The 24,577-nt window shown below is 41.8% G+C and overlaps 1 protein-coding gene across 3 annotated transcripts; it reads left to right on the forward strand.

Annotated features, from left to right (window-relative positions):
• Positions 1-3,414: 3,414 nt before the first annotated feature.
• Positions 3,415-22,763, forward strand: LOC125007450 (FYVE, RhoGEF and PH domain-containing protein 5-like). Of its 3 annotated transcripts, none has more exons than XM_047584287.1 (21): positions 3,415-3,673; positions 4,641-7,185; positions 10,933-11,086; positions 11,497-11,555; positions 11,648-11,678; positions 12,218-12,369; positions 12,556-12,712; positions 13,929-14,019; positions 14,150-14,200; positions 14,596-14,654; positions 15,210-15,281; positions 15,499-15,567; positions 17,144-17,227; positions 17,806-17,885; positions 18,106-18,202; positions 18,367-18,504; positions 18,997-19,099; positions 19,522-19,658; positions 19,762-19,887; positions 20,012-20,154; positions 20,522-22,763. In XM_047584287.1, exons 1-21 carry the CDS (start codon positions 3,664-3,666, stop codon positions 20,556-20,558), a joined length of 4,395 nt encoding a protein of 1,464 aa, XP_047440243.1. In that variant the 5' UTR covers positions 3,415-3,663; the 3' UTR covers positions 20,559-22,763. The 3 variants fall into 3 exon arrangements, with proteins under 3 accessions (XP_047440243.1, XP_047440244.1, XP_047440245.1); XM_047584288.1 differs by having other exon boundaries at positions 19,762-19,860; XM_047584289.1 differs by lacking the exon at positions 18,367-18,504.
• The last annotated feature ends 1,814 nt before the right edge of the window (positions 22,764-24,577 follow it).

A 24,577-nucleotide genomic window follows, 5' to 3' on the forward strand; every position in this document is an offset into this window, starting at 1 on the left:
ACAGTAACGTGTTGGATTATAACTGCCACTTTGCACAATATTAAACTTTGTCCCTTTTTACCAGCCGTTCACACGTCTAATGACTGAAGAAAGGACTGTCGCATCTATTGTTTGCATTCCTTGGAAAACGCAACAAGGTATGATGTTTGATTGTTTGATATTTAAAATTTGCGTAATCATATGCGAACAATTTTTAGCAGATTTTATTTATTTGTCTCTATTATATGTTTCAATACAGTTTTCACGGTGCCGTAAGGATTCACAGAACTGCTCATCATCATTCTGCTGTCTGGGGGATTTAATAAAGGAAAGTTTACACATCAGTCGAGACTCCCAGTCATTCTCAATCCAAAGGACTGCTACAGTGCTTCTCCTGTCAGTGGTTTTAATGTTGTGGGTAATCAATTGTAAAACACAGTTTATCATGCAGAAAGAATCAACATACATGACATTTGCACCACAAGAGTTACATTAAGAGAACATAACTCAAACTTCAAAAGACCAAAACCAATAATAAATCAATTTTAACACAAGATTAGCTCATTCCTCTTGTTCCTCTGTTGCCTTGAAGAAGGGGACTGCTGTTTTTTGAGTCAGTCCATCACACACCACCCTAGTGTTTATAAATACTCTGAAGAGCAGGTTCTTTATCTGGGGATCCTACCCCTGGGGGAACAGGGGAGTTACATGAGTGGGATTTATTTCAGGAAATTAAAAAAAAAAAAAAAAAAAGAACAACATTTTGCTGATGCTTGATACTTGAATCTTCATCTTATCTTTATCTTCAAGTTGGCCTCCCTCTCACAATTTACAGCATGCTTCTGTACTTTATGTGAGTACGTTATTTGCATTACCACCAGTACTCTGTATCATTGTTATATTGCTGAGTTTGTTCCCTTGTTGTATACAATACAACAAGGGAACACACTTTTATATGTAGCTAGTCTACTGCTGTATATTTTAATGCTGTGCTGAGACAGTGCAATGAACTTTTGTTCTTTGTACAGTTGTTGTATACCTGAATGACAATGATCAAGTAATTGTTTTTGCTTCCTCAATAATGTTAAATGAAGTGGGTTAGCATGAACATGGATACCCCCCAAAACACAATTAAACAGTCCACAAATCACCTCAGTGTCACAGACGGCTGGGATATAAGTTGTAAATACTGAGGCACAAACTGAGTCATTGTTTGCTCCTGTCTTTACTCGATAATAACATATCACCAATATTACCCTATGGGGATTTTCATCGTACATGTGAGGGCACCCATTCGTCCCAAAAACACGTTTTCATGTTGGCCATGTTCCTCGGGCTGATCTGTCATTACTGTTTGGTGCTACAGACCGCACAGGCCACCTTCCTCCCCTTTATTGACTGGATATGAAAACACAATTATTGCACCAACAAAAAAGGGGTCAAAGGTGCCACCACATAATGTTTTTCAATGAGCAAAACACTCTCTCTGTGACAACACTGTTTATGGTCTCAGTGAGAGCGATGCATTTGGGGTGCTTTTGATTTAAATTGCCTTTTAAAACCAGCACTTAGTGTTTCCCTTTTTTCAAGGGCCTTAGTTTTTTGCGTTTTGACCTTTTATTAATGTGTCAGTGAGCCCACCACAGATGATACGTTTGCAGGTAGATGCCGGTGACTGTGCACCAGTGTGTCTGAAGATTGCCTGGTGTAGCTGGGGATTGATTTTTGATCTTAAAGTGTAATGTGGAAGAATATAAACGGTGAGGCTATTCATCATTGTGTTGAACCGGCACAACAAAACAGAAAGCTTCTGCTTGGTGCATGGGAAAGCTCCAGAAAGGCTGAATTAACTCTTTATGGTTTAATAGTCAATGTGTACATTTATCCATTATGTTGTTCCCTCAAATATATCACAGTGGAATTGAGATCAGCACGCTAAATGCTTTCAAACCCATCATTTTCTAAATAAGGGAACTACTGGTGCATGACTCCAGAGCTGCCAGTGATGATGCAAAATGATTACGATTTACAAGTGTGACTGTAATGAACTAATCCTTATTATAGGGGGCAGTGAATGAGAGCAACAAGGTGATTTTGGATTCAGATTTCAGTGTGTTGTTTAGTCTTTTAATGTAATTTGTAATGTTTGTACCAGCAGGAAAACATCTAATCATGCTCATGTTTTGATGATCTATAAGAGAAATATTTTACGTGTACAGTCAGTCAATGCAAACTGCACCAAAAGAAAGTGGCCTCATGTATCGTTGGGAATCGCTTGGAATCAAAACAGCCGGTGCACTCCCTGTTTTATTTTTCCTGCCGCCGTACTGATCCCTCGCAGGGCCACTCCTCTTCTTTAATGCTGCTGTTTGTTGCTGTGATACGCAGCACGCATGCTATTTAGTGTAATACATCTTCACCAGCTGACCACAATTCACGAGTAAAAATAGCTTCCCTTACTTCACCGTCAGTGAGTCACAGTTAATGCACCGAGGGGTTAAATGATGTCCATAAGCAGCTAAGGATGTGATGTTGGGTTGTGCAGGAAACAGGGAGAGCAGTTTCCTGTTTTGTAAAAAAAAAAAAAAAAAAAAAAGAAAAAAAAAGAGCCTGTTGTACAGTAATCAGAGGGACAGATGGGTGTGCAGGGAAGCAAGGCTGGTTTGTCAATGCAGGAGAGCAGATTTAGGATTGAAAATACATTTTACTTTACTACATAGTACTTTATATTAATAGCATCCAGACCCAAGTGGGGATCTGATAATGTTGTGCTGTTGTCACTAATGTTTTTAAGCAGTTGCCCTTGAATTTATTAATGACTAATAGATTCAGCCATTAATTCTTTCTGGCTGTCCACATTGTGTCAGTGCCTTTGGCTGCATTCACTGTGCCAAAAACATGAAGTGAAGATAAATGTTTGTAATCGTTTATCAGTGTTTCACTGGCTTCTCACTTTCTAATGAGCCATTCTATGAAAATGTTCCTAAGCCATTAAAAAAGGATTTTAATCCATCACATCTGAAGTTATATATGTTGGTACTCAGACAGTCGCAATGTGGAAACCCAAAACTATTCCTGTTAATGTATTCCCATTAATTTGTAACGCCCAAGTAAATAGACTAATTTGCTCAACATGAATAGAGGCATTAGTTTAAATTTAGAGATTCCCTTCAAGAAATGCCTTGTGAGAAAATGTCATAATTACGTGCTTTAGATGTTTTTGTGTTGTGTTCAAATAAAAAGTTCTACCTGACAGGTGTTGTGGTTGTAAGAGATCCCACAGATTTAACCTCAGATAAAATCCCCACTACTGCAACAATGCAGTAGCCAGCTAAATATTCGTCACTGAATTTCATTTGTAGGCGGATGCAACATTTTCAACACTTGACTGGACCTGCTCCCGTGGAATGATCTTGGAGTGTGGTTTATGGGGAGCGAGCGGATCGAGCCTCTCAGCTTTGGTTTCCAGTCGCGTCCTGAGCTTTGCGCTGTAGGACGCACGGCTGTCAGCTGAGCAGCGTCTCATTCTCTCAAAGGGCTACAGACTGAGCGGTGTCACAGTCTTTACGTTCAGTCTCTGATCGGACAATTCATCGGAGCTTGCTTCAGGTTTTCCATGTTTTTCAGAGCGTCCTGCGTCGTAGCTGCGTTTGTGGAGATGTTGGAGATGCTCGCTTCGCCAAAATGAACACAGGTGAGTTGATTTACGTGAAAATGATTAATTATCTCATTTTTGTATTTAGTCTTAAGTATAGAACAAGAGGGAAGATGAAGTTTTTCTTCGTGGTTTCTTTGGGTTCCTCTGAGTTATTCTGTTCACAGTAATTCCAGCAGGAGCAACAGGATGTGAAGCAAACCAATGGGTATTTAACGCGGTGTTCTTTATTTCAAAGGACAAATGTTGGGTGTCTGTTTTTTAAAATTATTATTATGTACTTCATCTTGCTGATAGTCGGAAGTCGACATTTTTTTTTCTTTTGCTAGTAATTAATATAACGTGTGTATGTAAAGTAATAAAATGAAAACCGCACCCATTTTAAACTAAGTTCTAGTTCTGTGGTAAAACACTCCTGATAATTCCATAGTTACTGATAGTTGTCAGTGAGATCAGTTCGGTTCCTTCTCTGAAATAGCTAATGTGTTGTACAAGAGTTAAATGTCTTTGATGAATTACATATATATTTTCATTGTCCCTAAAAGTATTATTCTTAAAGCGGTAAAGGCAGCTTGACTGGAGTCTCTCACTTGAATCACAGGAAGTGAACCAGGGAAATCCCTGCGACTTTTTTTTTGTATTCTTTCTCAAATTACATTAAAGTGTGCATTATTCATTGTATGTCCTTATCTTCAAAGCTTGAGTAGCTGCTATATTTTTGAAAATACAGTGTATAAAAGTAAAAGAAAAACTGACTCACCCTGGTCTTTGCACCAGATAGCACGATAGGATTTATATGGGGATGTTTTTTTGTTTGTTTGTTTTTTTATTTTACATTTTCTGAAGAAAATGGTCAAACTGATGCAATGTCTAAAATGTCTCTCACAAAGTTTTATTATTTGTGAATCTTTGAGCAGTTATAGGTCACAGGGACACAATGCACATGACCTGAAAGCTATTTTAAAGCTCATAATCTTACAGTTTCCTCTTCCTGTTGTTCTTTCAGACTGCACCAAGCCGTCGGTTGCTCCAAAGCCAAGATTTGTTTGTCACGCCAACCTGAAGCTACCCCCTCCTCTCATGTCCTCAACCAGGGGTCCCAAGCCTTCTGTAGCACCAAAACCTAAAGTCAGGCTGGAGTTTAATGGCAACCGAGACGGATGCAGTAACGGCAACTTGCTAACTTCAGACAGCGAGGCTGATGAGGAGCACGAGATGGAGAATGGTCTAAACAAAGTGATTGTAGATTCGTTGGCAGTGGATAAACTATTTAATGCTAACGTTCTCAGATCACCTAAAACAGATGTACCGACTGTGTCGGAGGGGTGGAAGCACGGAGAGGTGACAGAGGAGGAAAAGGAAGAGGAAGAAGAAGAAGAAGAAGATGTGATTCAGAACATGAACGAGGACTGGAGAGTAACTGACAGTGGCCTCACAGAGGAAGCTGAGTCCCTGGAAACAGATTGGCTCAGTGATTCTAGACACACAGCTGAGTGTGAGGAGGCGGTGGAGATGACTGACACAGACGTGACTGAAGACATGGATGCTGAAGGTTGTGATGCAGGCGAGGCGCTGGCTGACACAGATGGCCTCTCAGTGGGAGCTTTTTCTGTCAATAGCACTGATGAGGAGGCAGGCCGTAATTCTGCTGAAGTCAGAGACATGAAGAAGAAGCAGCAGAAGTTCCAGATCAAGGAGGATGGAAGTACAGCAGATGATTTAACAGAGTCTCTTGCAGATGAACCTGGTCTACTCAACCAAGATAACATGAAGGACACTGATACTCAAGTAGAAGAAAAGGAAGAAGAATCAGCCTCTGATTCTGGTTTCACTTGTAACATCCTGAAGCTAGGGTGCGGCCATAAGACGAAGGAAAGTGTACAGAACATTTGTTTTTATGACCTCAGCCCCGAAGATCAGGAACAGGTCCGTGCTCCAGCTAATGAGCCATTTTACATCTCTTCAGAGGACATTATTAACAGAGAACTGATGCCAAGGAATGGCAAAGCTCACAGACTACCAGAGAGTACACTCAAACAAAGGGGTGTTTCCTCCATAAACGGCAGTGGAGTGTCAGCTGGGAAACACGAGGAAACAGCAGAAAATGGACAAATAGAGTATGTGGGTACTGAGAATTATGTGGACGTGTCTCACATGTATGGGCATGGAAGCAACAGTGGTCATGACAACAAGGTAAGGACACCTTTCAAAACTGAAGGACACAATGATCGTGCAGTGGAGGATGTTTTCAATCACTTTGACTATCAGCCCAGATTCAGGCAGGTCTCCATGTCAGTGCCAACAGACCCCGACACATCCCTGACTTCTTCTCTCTCTGAAAGTCAGCTGTTGTCCCCAAACGACTCTGATGTCTTTGGAGATGAAGACGATTTAGAGGGTCACATTGTGCCATTTCTGGATGATACCACTGACACGGAGCAGGACATCAGTGATGAGCATGTCTACGAGGAGCCAGGGCACAGCTTGGATAATGTTTTTCCCTTTGACAGAAGTGCCACTGGGATTCGATCTCATTCTCTGTCACACCGGACCAACAATAATGTAGAGGACAGGGGAGTGCAGTATGTTCGGAAGCCCTACATGAGTGGATTTGGTCAGCCTGCACTGAGCAGCAGCCCCATGTTGAGCTCAGTGCGACACAAGAGCTACTCCAAACCCCACTATTTGTCCCTGTACCCCCGCTCCCTCTCCATGGAGGGACAGGACATGCCTTTGTGCGTCCACAGGGAAGGCTCTCCGAGACAAAGAGGAGCCTTTTGTTCATCTGAAAGCTTCTCCAGATGCTCACCTCTGTCATCCAGTGCCCTATCCACACCTACCTCGGTGGTGGATATCCCTCCTCCATTTGAACTGGCCTACATCACCAAGAAGCCCATTACAAAGAGTTCCCCCTCACTTCTCACAGAGGGAGATTCATCAGAGAAAAACAGGAAAAAGAAATCTTCTATCAAGCGCTTCCTGATGCTTAAGTTTAGGTGGAAGTCAGAAAGCAAGCCAGTTGCAGATCAGGTCAATTCATCGTCTTTTCAGTCCCCAGCAGGGTCCAGGCGTCGCACGTCCAGCAGACTGCTGGATTTAGACCAGCACAGCACAAGTAGTTCTCCACGGCTCAACTCACGCTCAAGTAAACCTCAAGTGCCACCTGAGCCAGCCTCGCCCTTCTTGTTCTACAAGGAGAGCAAAAGGAAAGGGAACTCTGTAGCCTTCCTCACTCGCAGCGTTGTCCGGGTGGAGTCCTTCGAGGACCGCTCTCGTGTGCCTTTCATACCTCTTCCCCTGACCAAGCCTCGCTCCATCTCCTTCCCCAACACAGATACCTCCGACTATGAGAATGTCCCTGCCATCAGCTCAGACTACGAGAACGTTCAGGTCCCACAGCGGAGGCCTGTTCGGCAGCCGCCGTTTACAGACTACTTTGACCGTCCCAGTCGGGTGCTGTCCTCTGCCAATGAGACAGACGGCTATGTGGACATGAGCAGCCTCCCTGGTTTTGAGAAGAAACTTCAGTCACTTGAGCAGGAAACAGAAAGGTATGTAAGCCTGTGTATACTGCCTCTCTATAGGGTAAGAGTTAGATGGTGTCAGCAAGTAAATATGCTCATAATGCCACAGCGATGTTCACCATAGTCACCACATTAGATTAACATGCTAACGATTTGCTTAAAATCTACTTCTACATCACAATGTCAGAGAGATTGGTTATCTGTAGCCACAAATCTCTGGATCAAATACACACTTAATCAATCTAATAGTTGTTGTAACATTTCCTGAATCACCAAAGCATTAAGCAGACCCACTGAGAGACCAAAGAACCGTGCACAAGCACATCTAATATTTAAGTATGTGTGCAATATGTAGTAATGGCTCCTGCCATTCACCGAGCACAAACCTTTTTTTACTACGTCTCTGCCCTTGTGCACATTTAACAATGTCCCTGTGGGAAAAGGATTTACCACTATTTCTTATGTAGTCTCCCCAGATGCTGTGATCACAGTGGATGTGGATGTGGTGATCAGTAGCAGAGAGGAAGCTTCCCTCTTGTCTTGCAGTGGGAAATTAATAAAGTCCAGCTGTGATGAGTGTGTCTGTGTGTTGTTGGGGCATGTTAGGTAGGAGAGGAGGAGAAGCTGGTGGAGTTGTGGCCTCTTCAGATCTAAGTGAAAAACAGGCAGGTTTCATTCATAAATCATCTGATCTGGTGCAGGAACAGGCTCCTCTCTGGCTGATGTTGTGGGTAGAGCCTCTTGTGTCTCTGCTGTGGTGTTATTTGTTGGTATGATCAACATGCTGCGCTGACATTAACCCATCCCCCCTGCATTCCTGCTGGCTGTGCCCATATCATACAGGCTGCTCAACATGATTAATAGTCAGAGCATTTTGGAGTCATTGCTCTTCTCCAGACAGTCAGGAACAACAGGCTGAGATACAATCTCAGTGTGTTCTGCAGTCAGCAGTTGTTCACAGAGCATCCCCCTCCTCCTGCTCACCTCTTTGGCTTGATTGTGTGTGAAAGGAAAACTGTACAACAATTCTGGTGAAAAGGACAACAAAGTTTGTTTTTTATATTGTATTTTATATACACCAATGAGCCACAACATTAAAACCACTCCCAGGAGTAGTTAATGACATTGATCATCTTGTGACAATTCAGTGTTCTGCTGGGAAACGTTTGGACCTGGCATTCATTCATTTGGATGTTACTTAGACATGTAGCACCCACCTAGACCAGACCAGACACCCCCACCCCATAGCAATGACACTCCTTGATGGCAGCAGCCATCCCCAGCAGGATAATGAGGAGCCGACAAACAAACATAGAGTGTACCCACCATATTACACTGTGCAAGTGCTTCTGATCAGTAGTTTTTCCGTTTTTTTTTTATTTTGTGTTTGGGTTTTTTCATGTGGACTGTGGACTCACTTCCAAGTAACTCCCAATGAACAAGCTGCCTGTCTCCCCTTCAAGGAATATTGAGTCAGTAAATAAACTGATAATTTTATCGACAATACATTTGAGGAAAAAGTCTATGACAGTATCACAGAAGGTGACTTCATGTAACATCTGTGAGTTGGCCCAGTCCACCCAGTCAGACTATTCAGAATTAAAGATTAATAATTTTCTCGAAAAAGCAGACTTGCAAAACAAAAAAATAGTGATGTGGGTTAATTAGAATACTTTTTTGTGATTCTAGTGAATCCAACGACTGTAATCACAGCAAAGGAATATACCAGTAGACAGCAGAGTCAGTAGATGAGGCTGTTAATTTTGCAACAGCCTAAAGGAGACATATTAGCTGATCACTGGCGTCTTTGTCCCGTCCGTGCTTTCACTCAGCCTGAGGAAAACACAAAATTGTATTTTTTTATCTCCTTATTTAATTTATCTCCATAGTTTTTGCCTCTAGCCAGCATGGCAGGCGAGTGACAAGAGGCAGTGATATAAAAACCCAATATAGAAAATGTGCGTTCTAGTTTTGTGGTTCAATCAGGCACCCCCACTATCTCATTCAAAGTTTGGCCCCGTAAGCAGTAATGGGCCATGCAGCTTTAATGTGTGTGATCTGAACTGCTCACATGTGTTGTTCATATGTAGCTAATTTGCATCTCAGTGGGATTAAATCCACTTGGAAGTGAAAGGCATTGTGTACGGTTACTGTATCACCACTGTAACTTAAGGATGCGCTTTTATTTGCATAGCTTACATTTCCCACCAAGCTGCCCCCATTAGCATATTCATTCAGGCTCCCTGCAGAATAAAATCTCATGTTATAAAATAGCGTCATGCGTCCCTGCTCGGGTACAGTTGTCACCGCAGGCCTTTCAGGATCACTTCATTGGTTTTTTGTGGCCTTACGACATTTTATGTCTTCACATTTCTTCCTAACATGGAATATGTTTATTATAGTGATATTTCAGTGTAGAACATGATAAAGACAGTTTGGAAGGCTACATGGAATTTATCTGATTTAATTTCATATGAATGAAGATTTGAGACAGACCTCGGCTCAAATTATGGAAACACTGCAGGGAAAAAAAAAAGAGTAGGAAAACAATTAAATGCCACCGTGCAGACTAGACCGTTGATCACCAAGATATCTCTGTGTCACGGAAGATTAGAGCAATAGGAAAATTTGTTCCACCTTCTCAGAATTTGACATCCTTTCATTTATGTAGGAGGAGCTCTACAATCTGCCTTAGACTGTTTCTCTTTTTTATGGAGAATACATTCAAGTGACTGATACCTCTTGCATATCTGTGTAGTAGCAATAAGGCTTACTTGTCAACATGTTATTACTTGTTTACTTATACTGAGGCGTGTAACCAACCAATTCTGGACACCACCTGTTACCAGGCAACCGGCGGACTCTCCAGGAAGTTACTGGTCGTAGCCAAGTTGGCGAGAAAAGAAAGAGTTGCCTTTATTTGCACTCTAGGCTTATTTGTGGCCTTGAACAAGATGTAATTAATTGAAATGATATGTTAATAAGTGAGCAGTAGAGGTGCTTGGACAGATTTTCTTTCCTCCCGACAGAGCCACGCTAATGCAATGTATGTACTACAGTGATCTGGCCCTAGACCAGGGGTCTCAAAGGTACGGGTCGTGGGCCAAAACTGGACTGTAAGGGGTCAGACCTGGCCCCTAGGATGAATTTGCAAAGTCTGAAAACTACACAGGAGATATTAACTGCAATTTTCCAATAAAACTAAATGCTATTCTTAATTTGTCCACTAGGGTCCTCACTGTTTTAGTAGGAGATGCAGGCACAGCATGACACTAAGACCCAGAACTAAACTGTCGATGGCAACAATGAGCCAAAAGTCCACTTTTTTCTCATGAAACTTCAGGTTGTTCACTAATTACTCTACACCCACATACAGCCCACTTGAGATCAAATTGGGCTGTATGTGGGCCCTTCAACTAAAATGAGTTTGACACCGAGACAGTAGAAAGTGAGAGTGGTCTATTTCCACTTTACAGGAAATTGAATAAGTGGAGTTTCCAAAATGTAAACTATCCATTAAAAATGAAACAAAGACCACAATTAATTGTCACTGTGCCCTCACTATAAGGGTGCAGCCTGTGATTGGGGATCACAATTAGACACAACTTTGGTTGAATCTGAAGATGAGGCAAAATGTTGAGGTATTTCGAAGTTTTACATATTCAGGAGTTGTTTTTTCTTTTCTTTTTTTTTCTTTTTTTTTCTTTTTTTTAATGCATGCATGTCTGTGTACACAATTTGAACTGTATTTTACACCCCTATGTCTCTCTGCAGCGCCTATACAGAAGCCTACAATGTTTGCTTGGTGGCTGCTGGTCCACAGAGTGGTTCAGGGGCTGATGTTGGGGGTGAGAGCGCGGGTGAGGAAGACCAAGGACGCACCTCTGAGGAGGAAGAGGGAGGATTAGACAACAACTATGACAGACAGGTTAGTTCCCACCAATACTGTTGAGTTTGTGTAGCATTGGAGCGTTTAAATGTTGAAAAGCTGTGCTGGATTGAGGAGTTTTAAAATGTCAAATATCCTTTATATATATATAGAGAGAGAGATTATAATTATCTTTGTCATTTACTCTTATTTACTAAATCTGCTGTCCTTTATAATGTCATTATTATGTAGAGAATGAAGACATATTAGAATAAAAAACTATTCTTCACCTTGGGCTATTGCAAAGTGGACCTCAGAATCTGGGATTTTAATGCAGGTTAATGGAGGTTAATGGGCTCCAACAAGGCTGTCCTCATTATTTAGAAATTGATTACTACTTGGAGATAATGTAAGGGGGGTGGCTAGTCATGTATCTGTTCCTAGTAAGTAACTCATATGATTATTTACAGCCTGACGGTCGATCCAGAGCCTTTTACGTCGTGAAAGAGCTGGCGGATACAGAGAGACTGTAAGTCATGAATGTGTATTTCTTTTTAAAGGTAATCAGGCTCCTACCTCTCTCTATGCTGCTGAACTGTACATTTATCTGTATGTCCACAGACATGTGAAAGCCCTAAAGCTGCTCCAGGAAGTGAGTATTAACCTTTAATCAGCTAAACCAATCTACTATATGTCTCATGTAGGTACACATTCAGTGTGGGTGGCAAGATTCAGATAGAATGAAGGCAGATTGTATTTCTTCATTTTTGGCTGCGGCTAAATATTTTGTTATTACTTCATCTGCACGGTGACCCTTATGGATGAAATACAATGGTTATTCGCAAGATCATTTTCTCCTCACTCGTTTACATTCACATTTAAAAGTCTTTTAGTGCAGACACACTCTGAGCTGTTCTTTGCTCAGGGGCACCTATACAGCGGTAATGAAGGAGGAACAAAGCCTGCTCTTTCATTTCTCCTCCTGGAGTCCGGTGTGGGGATTAAATAAGTGACCTAAACCACTAAAGCTGGAGTGCTGGAAGGGACTGTTAGATTTCTTGATATAATAGCTCATGTGCTACCCTGCTGCCACGTGTTATCAGCTACCTTGTTGTGGAGGAATGAAAGAAAAACATCAGAGGAAATGCAGTTTTGTAAGTAAGATATTAAGATCTTTCTTCTGTACGTCAGGACTTCCGGGAAACTGTGGGGTCGACGGTCGGAGATGATGGGGAACCTGTGTTGGATGATGAAAGACTCAGAGAAATTCTCAACGAGCTGCCAGATGTTTACGCCCTGCACCGTACAATCCTCACTGAGCTGGAGAATCGAATTCGGCACTGGTGAGACGTGGGACTTCATCCGGTACTGTTAAATAGGAAATGGAGTCACGCACCCATCATGCTATAACTAAGAAGATATTCCCCTCCACGCTCTTTTTTCCTCATCCATAATGTTGCCCAGAAAACAATCTTAGGACCGTTAACATGGCCTCTCCTTCATGCTCCTGCCTCCGTTTCTCCATGCAGGGAGGAGAGCCAGAGGATTGCAGACATATTCCTCTCCAGGAAATCAGAGTTCTTGGTCTTCACCACTTACATCGGACACTACGATCGAAGCATGAGCTTACTGGAGGACAGCTGCCGAACTTCACCTGCCTTTGCAGCCATCGTTCAACAGTTTGAGGTCAGACCTTGAGTGCTGTACTTACTAATTAAAAACTGGCAAAAAGACAAAAGCTCAAAACTGTCCTTTATGAAAGGTAACAACGTATCCAGAATGCATTAAAACCAGACACAAACATCCACTCTACCTAACTGTCAATGTCCATTCTTTCTATGTCAGTATTTATATAATGTAATGGGCCTGTTCTGATATACAATAGACAGAAGTGTACATAAAGTTCGTGTCACATCAAATATGATCTAGTTCTGCATTATTATATTCTTTTTTACTGTTTGTAATTAGTTAGAAGACTTTGTACAGTATAATTTGGTATATTTGCATAAAACACAGACGTGTGCTTACACCGATCAGGCATAACATTGTGACCACTGTGAATAACATTGACCATCTTATGACAATTCAATGTTCTGCTGGGGAACTTTTGGACCTGGTATTCATTCACACATGGTGTTGAAGATGGTGATGGTGTTTATCACCTCTGAGGTTTGGTGGCACAGACCATTACAGCCTTTTGTAATAATATAGCTGGATAGCTGCTGAATCTCCAGTACCACTGTGTACACAAGTTTAATGTATGGACAAGAAGAGTTTCCAATATTTTCCACAATTTTATGGACCACAGAGGAGGGAGGGGGGTGGCAGGAAGTATTTGCAGAGCTGGGCAGTTTTCTCCGTCTGATTTAAGAGCAGCAGTTTTTAAAAGTCCTCAGATTCTCCTTAGGACAACGTATATTAATGCCTGTTCAGAGACTGCTGACAGAGTAGTTTGTAGATCTGTTTGTTTTGTTTGTTAAAGACTCAAAAAACTACAACTACTTCAGATGTTGCTATATTTTCCCTGTTTCTATGATGTCAAAATACGTATCCTTGGAGATGTTTCCTGACCATAATTTTAAACCGAGTCTTGTTACTATTATTTGCTTTTTTGTCCAAGAAAGGCAGCGACTACATAAACTGTTTTATATCCCTACAGCTTAATACAGGTGTAAACACACACCCCCACACTTCTGAGCTTAAAGGCAATCTTGATTATTGCCAATGGTACTTGTTTTTACAAAGTCTGACATGTTTTCGCGATAGATATCTCAGCAGTTTTAATTAATCCAACTCTGTTGTTTAGCGAAGGGAATTTCCACAGTAAATATGAACCTTGAATCAGTCCTTACATGCAGTACATCAAGAGTTAAAAACGTTTCTATTTTTTTATTTGTCTCAGGAGCGGAGTCCAGCCAGGGAAAAGGTTTCTTTTAAGTATCAGCTCTTGCAGGTCATCGTGCGTGTGGCTCAGTATCGCATGCTCCTAACTGGTGAGTTGATTGTAAAAGATCTAATTAATTTAGAGCACAGTGTCCTCCTTGAACAAAATAATATATTTCACTCAGCAGAGCTGCAGTATTCTCTCCCTGGAGGCATTAATTTCTTCCACTACTCTTACAGATTACCTGAACAACCTCTCCCCGGATTCAAAGGAATACGAAGACACCCAAGGTACAGTAAACATGCTACAGATCCATACTCACCAGAGAGCTGTACTGGCCTCTCTGTGTTTACTGTGGATTTATTCGTGCTCATTTGACATGAAGAGGTGGTCATGAGAGAGCCAATTTAGGTGTCTTTGCTTGCAGTGGTAACACACCAGGCAGTCATTTCGCCTCTCTTCTATGTGAAGACTGTAATGTGTAATTCATGAAGAAGGCAAGCCACAGCAACACTATCTCACTCTGTATCTATGATAAGGGAGCAACCCCAGTCCTGACATGTAGACACTTCCAGACTCCTGACTTTGTGCACCGACACAAGGAATGAATATCTCATATCATCATGTTGTTGTGACTGTGGTCGCTTTCTAATGTACTGATGTGTCTGTGTTTTGTCTTATTCAGCTGCTGTAGCGATCGTATCTGACATAGCAGATCAAGTGAACGACAGCTTAAAACACGGGGTGAGTGTCACATGGAACTCCTGAACCCGACGTTAGCCAGAATTGGATGTCATAACTGCACAACTCATGCACCTTAGCGTGCTCAATAGTGTGAATTGATCCTGGAGATGGACGGTTAACTGCTTCCTCATCAATGGGACACTTTTCAGATCAGATCTGACACCATGTACGAGCACATTTTCATCTGAAAAGACATGCATTATACGCTTGTTAGCATTGCACTCATGGCACTGCTCTGCTTATGTACAGACTAAAAGCTTCTAGCATTAACTGCAGACGTCTTTCCATGCTTATCAGTACATTTCTAGGTAGAGACACAGGTCAAGCCCTCATAATTCTGAATCATCCTGCTTTTTTTAAAAGGAACAATATCTGGTATATCTGCCTGATTCAGGTGATAACCACGGTATGACTAACACTAAAAAGGAATCAAGCTAAATCAAGAACAGTCTGATGTCAACAGGATAATGGTGGTAATGGCTCTTTCATCCTTTCTTATTTTGACTTCTCGTTTCTCTCCCTTTCTTTCTGCTCTTTTGTCTCTTTGTGTCTCAGGAGAACTTGTTGCGTCTGGTCAACATAGAGTACAGTGTTCGTGGCCAACGGGACCTGCTTCAGCCTGGCAGGGTACGACTCTGATAACGGCATTGTTTCTGCAAGAAGCTTGCCAGCCCTCCCTGTTTGCCCTGCACCACCCCTTGTTGCCCTTTATACAATCAGTCAGCTGGGAATCCCCTGCCTGCCTGATTTAAAATAACAATCATTTTTGCAGATGCTCACAATGCATCAGGAGCAGATGAGTTATTAAGTGCTCAGTTTGAGTTTATCTCATTTTTTCTATCAGGTTTTTGTGAAGGAGGGTACCCTGATGAAGGTCAGCAGAAAGAGTCGACAGCCACGCCATCTGTTTTTGGTAAATGCTGCTGCCTGTTCACAGTTTATTGATACAGAGACACATATGTTAATGTATTTCTAAAATTATTTTAATTATATTCATACTATAATCATTTATTCTGCTTAATGAATCATTATGAAAATGTACAGTCGGGTATTTTCCATCAGGTTTATTTCTATGTCCAGACTGAGCTATTAAGAGCAGGGTTTCCTGGCAGGATGTTTCTGAATGCTGACTTCCTGAGCCAGTTCTTTACTGACAGCACAGGGAAGGTCAACATCAGCTACGATCTAGAAGATCTGTATAAAGCTTTCACAGTGGTAATTATACATATATTAGCCTTAATGTAACCTCAGCTTAATGTAGATTCATTAAGATGATATGAAAGTAAATGGACAGATGATGAGGCAGGTTCATTGGATTAAGTTGCAAACATTACTAAGCAAGAATTCTGGTTATACTTCACCACCTGTCGACACTGCATTTATTTCTTATATGGAAACTGTTGGAAATAGAGCGACCACAAAATCGATAAATCTGATAAATCTAAAACACTGTAAGCAAGAGACATTAGAAAATGAACCCCCTTCACAAATTACCCAGAGAGTATCATCGAGGCACATTGTTTTTCCCTCCTGTGGTGTTATGGAATTTGTGGTCTGTGCTCGACACTAAAAAAGCCTGTAAATGTTGATAACCACTGCTGTATAGCTTCTATTTGGCCACTTTATCCACTCAGATGATGTTCAAGTTATCAGCTTATATTAATGTTGGTGTAAACACACTAAAATGAAATAAGCAGGAGCTGGTGTTTATAAAAGAATGTTCTTACTAAAATAATGAACTCTAAGAAAACACAGTTTAATGAAGCAGCTTGACATCTGCTGTCTGTTGATGTCTCCTTACTATAACGCACATTCAGGGGAGAGGTTTAACCTACAGACTGTACTCACTGAGAAAATCTGAATCTGAAGACCTGCAACAGGACGCAAGATGTCTCTGTTCTGAGTGGACTTATGTTAACTTTCATGCACTGTTCTGCTCAGATCAAAGATCAAACGTCGAAGTGAAGTTTTGTAGGTGGGGGCACTTCTAATATACGTTTTAGTTTCCCATTTCAGATGTGAATTAACTTGGGGATGTGCTTGTTAGTGAACTGTTCACCATCCTACTGGAGATTAGAGGGAAAAGTACAGTGTAGTGCTTAAACTCAAATGTTACAGCTGTTTTGAGTGAGCTTAGAGTGACACCTTGCGGACAATTGCTGCAATTACATGAGGTCTTGTCAGCTGTTTTATCTGTCTGACACTTCTCTTCACTGTACTGACAATTCAGATATAATCTTGTCACATACAGTATAAAGTGGTTCCAACTTGCTACACCAGTCACACCTTACACTGCTTACACACTGATGCTTCACTAATGATAATCTAACGATGTAATGTGCAATAATTTATCAGTCTATAGAGAACAAACAATGCTTTTATTTTATTTTATTGATAATTAGTATTTCAACCAAGTAATCTTTTTCAGGTAGGACACTTGCAATGAAGGACTTTTGGATCACATTTGCATATGTCTTGTCTGTTGTCAGATGAACGATGTACTGCTCTACACCTACCCCCAGCAGGATGGTAAATACAGGCTGAAGAACAACCTGCCCCTCGCTGAATTGAAGGTCAGTCTCTCACCGCGATGTCAAAATTCTCAGTGACATGCACCGATCAGGCACAACATTATGACTACCTTCCTAATATTGTGCAGATCTCTCTTGTGCCTCCAAACAGTACGTTGTTAGTGGGGCCTTTGGGTCCTGTGATACTTCATCAGTTTGGGATCTAGTGAATCTGGAGGCCGGGTCAACACCTTGTGCTGTTCTTCATGTTTTAGTTTTTTTGTTCATAAAGTGTTTTTGTGTGTGTCTGTGTCAGGCTGCATCCCGCTGGAGTGTCATTGCTATAGGGGTGGGGGTGTCTGCTCTGGTCTGGTTTTGGTGGGTGGTACTTGTCTAACTGATATCCACATGAATGAATACCAGTTCCAAAGGTTTCCAAACAGAACATTATACTGCCCGAAGAGGGTCAATGTTGTTTACTTCTTCTGTTAGTGGTCATAATGTTATGCCTGCTCAGTTTATATTTAAAACATACCTAGTGATTAAACAATTAACTGCTGACTGGATTTTTTTATTTGCTCGTTGCTTCTCTCTCTCTCTGTCTGATCTTTGATTTGTGATTTCACTGTCTGATTACCCAGGTCAGTAAACCCATTATAGAAAACGTCCAAAATGCACTGAAGATAGAGGGAGCAGACATCTCCATTACTTTGACTGCAAGGTGGGTCACAGTGTACTGAGTTGTGTTAAAATGATGGATATTATCTAAAAATGGCAGCAATGAAAGATGATGCCGCAGTCACAGATGGTTAGACGTGTTTACTGCTGCTGCTGATATTATGTCTGTCAGATGTCATATGATATGATGTCTATGTGGTGTGTGCTGCAGCCTGTGGATCAGCGAAGTGGAGGTGTAATGACTTTGTGTGTATTTTCTGCAGTTCTTTCATTGAAAGAGAGGACTGGTTTTACACCCTGAACCGCGCTGTGGCTGAACACACGAGAGGCTCCGCAGTATTCAACAGTTGCTCTGGAGAAGTGAGAAGAGATGATTCATTTTTGGTCATTTGTCACTGCTTAGTCACATTTTTCTTGTTTATCAGCGCAAACCAGAATGAGACCAATGTCCCACCTTATGGCCACCCTCGTGTGTCAGTGTGATAAAGTACTGCACGTATGGCTGTGTGTGTTTGTGTGAACAGGCCAGAGATCGCCTTCGGTTGTCTCTGGGGGAGAAAGCTCCGACACTTGTTCCTGTGTCACAAGTGATGATGTGCATGAACTGCACCTCGGATTTCAGCCTCACCCTTCGCAGACATCACTGCCATGGCTGCGGAAGAGTGAGTCCCACACAAATAAAACACAGCGCTCACAAAACTGTGCCAGAACTTATTATTATATTTGATTGTGAGTCAGAAGTGTTTCCTTTTAAAAGGGCTGTTCCAGAGGAAAGCTTTAAAATCAGTCAGGTCAGAGGAAAGAACACAATAGCAAATAGTACGGAGTAGAGGCAAAATGCAAAGTTTATGCTAAAAATGACACACAATACAGATCTATACGCAATGACACAACATAAATATATGTTTTACAAATAAAAGTGTGGGAATCTTAATTAGTGCGTGCACAGCGAAACATTTAACAGACATTTTAGTAGATTTGAAAGTACTGATAGAGCTGCAGCCCTCACACCGTCGTGCAGGCTTCGTCATTGCTTTGTGGTGACGGCTCATATTCTTCACACCAAACTAGTGTTGTACAATAATGGAAATGCATTCGCTTTGTGATAATGAATGCACTTAAGACGTTCAGCTCCTTTTTGTTGTTTGCTGCAGATCGTATGTCGGAGCTGCTCCAGGAACAGGTATCCTCTCAAGTACATGAAAGACCGCATGGCCAAAGTGTGCGATCACTGTTACAATGAGCTCAAAAAGAGAGGTGAGAAAACTCTGCTTGCACACACGTTTGCTGGTGTTGCATGAATTGAATTCCACTTGCACTGGAAAGAAATCAGAATGCACTGGCAGATAACAAAAAAAAGGTTATTTAATGAACGGAATGAAACACCACTTACTCCACAATAATCATTATAGGTCAAATTGCACATGATGCAGGAGAAGAATGATGCAAAGGACATACACATTTGGCCTCTGTGTGTTACACTGTGATGAGTGTAATTATAGTTTTTGGGTTCATAGTAATTTTTACTGCTCCAATTGTTACTCAAACTCACAATAATATCAAATGCGTTATTGCTGCAAGATTCCACAATTAACTCAATAGGTTGCACAGTTTGTCAGTTAGGGTTGTAGTTTTGTACTTGTCCTCTTTGGGTAAAAGGAACTTGTAATTCTTTGCAGGAGGAGACGTGTCTGTGCTGTCAGGTCAGAGCAGCCCGCGGACGAACCGCTCCAGTCGACCACTCTCATCTGTGTTCCAAAACATTCATCCTCCCAATATTTGGAGACATCGGAAAGGCACATTGTCCTTCAACCAGGTCAGTCACTTTTCGTAGTCGCTACACAGTGTAGATAAATGTTGATTCTGCAGGTGTCAGCCTTGCTACATTTCCTTTTGTAAGCAACACTGTTGTTGTGCAGGTGACATTGTCAGAGGAAGGCTCCATTAGTGGCAGTCTACAGCGCAGCAAGAAGAGCAAAAGGAACTGGAAGAGACTGTGGTTCCTTCTCAAAGACAAGGTGCTTTACACCTACAGAGCCCAAGAGGTGAGGGGAAACATGCACTCCCCTTTAACCTAAACAGCACATATGAAAACACGAAGCGTACACAACAAGGGGCCTTTTGTTTTTTTAAGTGATGTGTGTTATAATGTGGATTTTCTGTCTGCAGGAGAAGGTAGCGTCAGAGAGTTTGCCTCTCTTGGGTTTCACAGTGAAGCTTCCTGACAGGCATGAGAGAGACGTCTTCCAGCTTTACCACAAAAACACTCTGTATTACAGTTTTAAAGCTGAAGATAACTACACAGCACAGAGGTGAGAAGCATTTCTAGCTGATTATAATATGTTAAGCGACTCACCACACATGTATGAGAACATAAATTTATGTTCTTTACTTTCTGGGGAAAAGAGAAGTTTGTAATATTTATATCAGTCACTAGGTTTTCCTTGACCAGGTGATAATCCTTCATCTGATGCGGAAACATGAGCATATTTGTATTTGGAGACAGACTTTCTCTGGAGACAGCTTTAACAGAAATAGCAGGACTAGCTCAGCACTCTTGTACTCGTTTGTCATTCGTAGTTTTTAGGTGAAGCAGGTGGCATTTACTCTTGTGGCTCTTTTAGCTAAGCAGCAGTTGGTGTAGTTTCTTTACTCATCGAAACTCTTCTTCTTGCACAGATGGGCAAATGCCATGGAGGAAGCCACAGTTCTATAGAATCTGCCATTCTGGTGACGTCCGTCCTGCTATAAACGTCTGTCCCTACAAAGATGACTGACTGTGAAACCAAAACGACAAGAATGGGAATAAACAGTTGCAAGTTGTAACTTGCCTAGATGGAGGGAAGAAAAGAAGACACTGTGTTCTCTGAGAAGGGACATGATTGCCTACTTAGCCAAACTCCAGCGCCTCCTTCACTGGTATAGCAGGTGGGATGCCGAGAGCCATGAGAGGTGTTGGCCCAGATACCTGCCAGTTTGGAACAATTATGCTGATGCGACCCGTATTTATCCCAGCAGCTGATCAGCATCACTTCCTCCAAATCACAGCAAACACTGTGGATTATTTTCACATTCTGGAAAAGAAAGAATGCATTATTTAAGAAATATACAGCAGATAAGACAGCAAGACATTGTCAACTTCCAGACGTTTACATCGAGACTCAAAAAAAGACTGGACACATCTCAGTGTCACTCAGAAATGTCCAAATCTGGAATAGCCTGAATTAGTTATGCCTTCATCTCAACATGTGTCCCTGCACTGGTTATAAGCATCACCATGATTAACACTTTGAAGCACAGGCCATATCAAAAAGAAAAATGATTTCATACATATTATAGGTTTCTAATGCTTTGCCTTGTACTTTATTGTTAGAGCCAGTCCTCCCACTGAATGAGTAGCTTCTATGCTTTTTGCACGGATACAAAAAATTATGAAACCTGAAACATAAATATGAGTGTACCTTTGTCATGGAGACCAAAAGCTACAGCTACTGTGCTTATTTACTTAGTACTGGGTGAATGTGGATGAGTATGTCTTTATTATTTTAAATTCCTAAAATATGCATAGTGTAAATTCATATTTGTATAAAGAACTCCTGACTGAAATGAGTCACTGATCTGCATAATCAGTGTGTTTGTACTGTACTTTATTAGATTTATATACTGTAATTTTAAAAGAGTAAAAGGGGCTATGATGATGCGAACACTCTGCATCCGTCTTCTTCTTCTTTTGATTCCCCTCATGTCCTCTAGATGGCAGGTGGACTAAACGTTAAAGTACAACAGGCTGTCATTGACTTCCTGTCACTGTGTCCTTGCTGATGGAGTTCAGACATTAATAATGGAAAATTACTATGCTGCTGAAGCCTTTGCTCTCCATTTGTGGCACCCCCTAGATGTGCACACTGCGTCCGTGCTGACCCATGTGTGGCCCATTCTGTTGGAAAACCGAGCTGGCGAATATTTCGGATCACACGCAGCTCAGTTGCTCTGATAAGACACTGGAGACTGTGTGATACGCAGACCCATGTGCTGTGTGGCCAAAGAAAGGCCAGGCCGCTCTGCTTCTCGTCTCCCCCCGAGGCTTCCTGACCCAGAATAATATCAGGCAGAAAGTTTGCTTTCTGGGGCTCCTGAAAAGTTGCAGACACCTCGTCCTATATAGAGGACAGATCATTCATCACCCTCTCTAGCCCCAGATCTGGTTCCTCCCTCCGTGTGTTGCTTATATGAGACATCTTAGTTGGGTTAGCTGTGCCTACGTCGCATTTGGTTCATTTTGATCATACAAATTTCTTCTTTGTGGGAGTCAAAAATGAACTTGATTTCATCTTTTAAACAACTTTAAATCCAAGTGGCTGCCAAACACCAAGAACAAGCAGGTATCGGTTTATTTGAATGTGAGTGTCGTCCGTTAAATTTTCCATATGCAAAACACATCTTTCATGTTTGTCTTTTAACCGAACTTCTGATCATGACATTTTCTGGAAAAAGGAAATTGCTGACTTTTGCTTGTAGATGAGTGCATTGAACCAAAACTGCAACGTCCAGTTGCACTTCTAATGCTTCTCTGAGCTAATTAATTAAAAGCACAAATGATGACAGCTTGCTGTTGGCTTAGCGCTGGAGTGTTCTCTTATGGCTTCACTGTAACACTGTCATGATCCATTCTTACTTGCACATCGCTGCAGGCAGGAGCATCGCAGAGAGAAGCAAATAATCAATCATACACACAGCCTACTCAATAAAGTCAGATGCATTCAGCTCTGTTATATATGCTCAGCCTCAGCAGCAAATTATTAACAACTGACGCTAAAAAAGTGAAATGTGAGCTGAAGTTCATCATCTTTTGGCTTATTCCACCCACGATGCACTGACAACACAACTGTGTGAGCAGGACTTTATTAAATGACAAACTGATGCTGCGGGTACCGTTCTGAGAAGGCTATGCAGTGTTTGTGTTGATGTCGTGAGCTACAGCAGCATGGCATCTCATCCTTCATGGTGCTGTGTAGGAGGCATGTCCTCCGGGAAAAGGGAAAGAGTTCATTACACAATAGCTGGATACTTAATATATATATATAAAAAGACTTATGGCATAGTTCTGTCCACTTGACATTGGCTTGACATTTCTGGGTTTGCACCTTGTCTCGTGTCTCTCAGCATCCTCCGGGGAAGGGGAGGGAGAGAGAGGGAGAGAGGGGGGAAGAAAGCTGGAAGAATAGAGCGACACTCATTTACTGTATGTCCCACTTTGCAAACTCTTTGCCGTCCACTCTGGCAAGTCAATGTTACACCTATTCCACTTTCCCTAAAGCTTTAAATAGCTTCCTCTCCCTCATCAGGACAAACAGAGAAAAATGCACAGCCTTCAACACACGCTGCTCTTGTGACTGAACATTTATTATCCCAGTTGCCTAAATACAGGATCTGCATTATGCTCTCCGCTTTCTAATGACCAATCTATCATTCAGCAGAGAGAGAGAGAGCTATAAACACCTGTCACCAAGGGCCGGCAGTCGGCACTAAGGGACGTAGAAATCTGTCTGTATTCTTTGAGCCAAGACATTCGAGGCTGCTTTTTTCATTATATTGATAGTATTTTACTAAATGTGTTTCATGACGTTCTGTTGGGTAGAAGAAATATTGTCGCTCCAGAGCATGAGCTTGCAGACCCACGTAGGCACCCATATGTTCTCCATTTACATACGTGAACAATCTCGTTGAGTCAAAGCAGAATTGGTCATAGGCTATATAGAATGGGGCCCTTGTCATGAGAAAGTACTTTGATTTGTAGCCACCTGAGGGGAGCCATTCTCTCTTTTTTTTTTTCATGTGCCTTAAAGAAACAATATAACATAACAGATTTATCATTAGCCTGCTCTTCAGCCTGTACGATGGATCCTGACATTGGGTATGTGTGGATGTTTGTGTGGGCTAGATGAGGCAAGAAGGGCAGAGCTCCTTGAGCTTTAATGGCGGGTCTGTTAGAGTGAGACAGCAGTGTAGTCCTTAATGCACACACACCTAGTCACTACTATAGACTTCCTGTGTCTACAGTGAGTCAGAATCTGCAGGTTATGCAAGTGCTTGCAGGACGGATGGCAATACTGACACACCTGTGACCTGTCAGCATTTTTCTGCCTGGTTTCGTTTTTTTACTCACTTAATAGCAGCTACATACGATTTCATGTCTGTGAACTAAAGATGTATTATGAGTCACCCTGGAGGAAAATTCTGCCAATATTTCTAACGAGATGAGAATAGCTCACTTGGCATTGATCAGCTTTTTTCCCTTGCTCATTTTTTCAGTACATATATTTAGACGTTTGTGAGGGCGTGAATGCAGGCAGGAAACAAATGAGGATAATGTGCCTCTGTTGGTTTAGATCACTGGTTGCCGTTGAAGTCAAATCTGCCACCTCCTCACAAGTAGCTAAAAACTTAAAAAACTACCCCAGCAGCCTACAGCACCAGCCACGTGACCCCACCCCCTCTCCACACAAACACTTCAAGTGAACAGAACACACACACACACTGTAGGCTGTAAACTAGGGCAGGCTCAGCAATGCAGATCTGCAATGTACAGTTGTAGTTTTCCAACTGAGGTGATCAACAGGTCTGTGGGGACGAGCCCCACACTCGGCTGATTTAGATGGAAAATGACATATAGCCGAAACTGGTGTTTGTGGGATTTGTGGGGGGAGGGAAGTTAACAGTCCAGCCCTGTGGAAA

This window comes from Mugil cephalus, chromosome 4, assembly GCF_022458985.1.
Source record: "Mugil cephalus isolate CIBA_MC_2020 chromosome 4, CIBA_Mcephalus_1.1, whole genome shotgun sequence".
In the NCBI taxonomy this organism is placed as follows: Eukaryota; Metazoa; Chordata; class Actinopteri; order Mugiliformes; family Mugilidae; genus Mugil; species Mugil cephalus.

Bases quoted from the DNA above. Each gene is read 5' to 3' on its own strand.
- LOC125007450 (XM_047584287.1), top strand. The intron at 14,020-14,149 runs GTGAGTTGATTG...CTACTCTTACAG, and splicing joins GTATCGCATGCTCCTAACTG to ATTACCTGAACAACCTCTCC. The intron at 18,203-18,366 runs GTGAGAAGAGAT...TTGTGTGAACAG, and splicing joins TCAACAGTTGCTCTGGAGAA to GCCAGAGATCGCCTTCGGTT.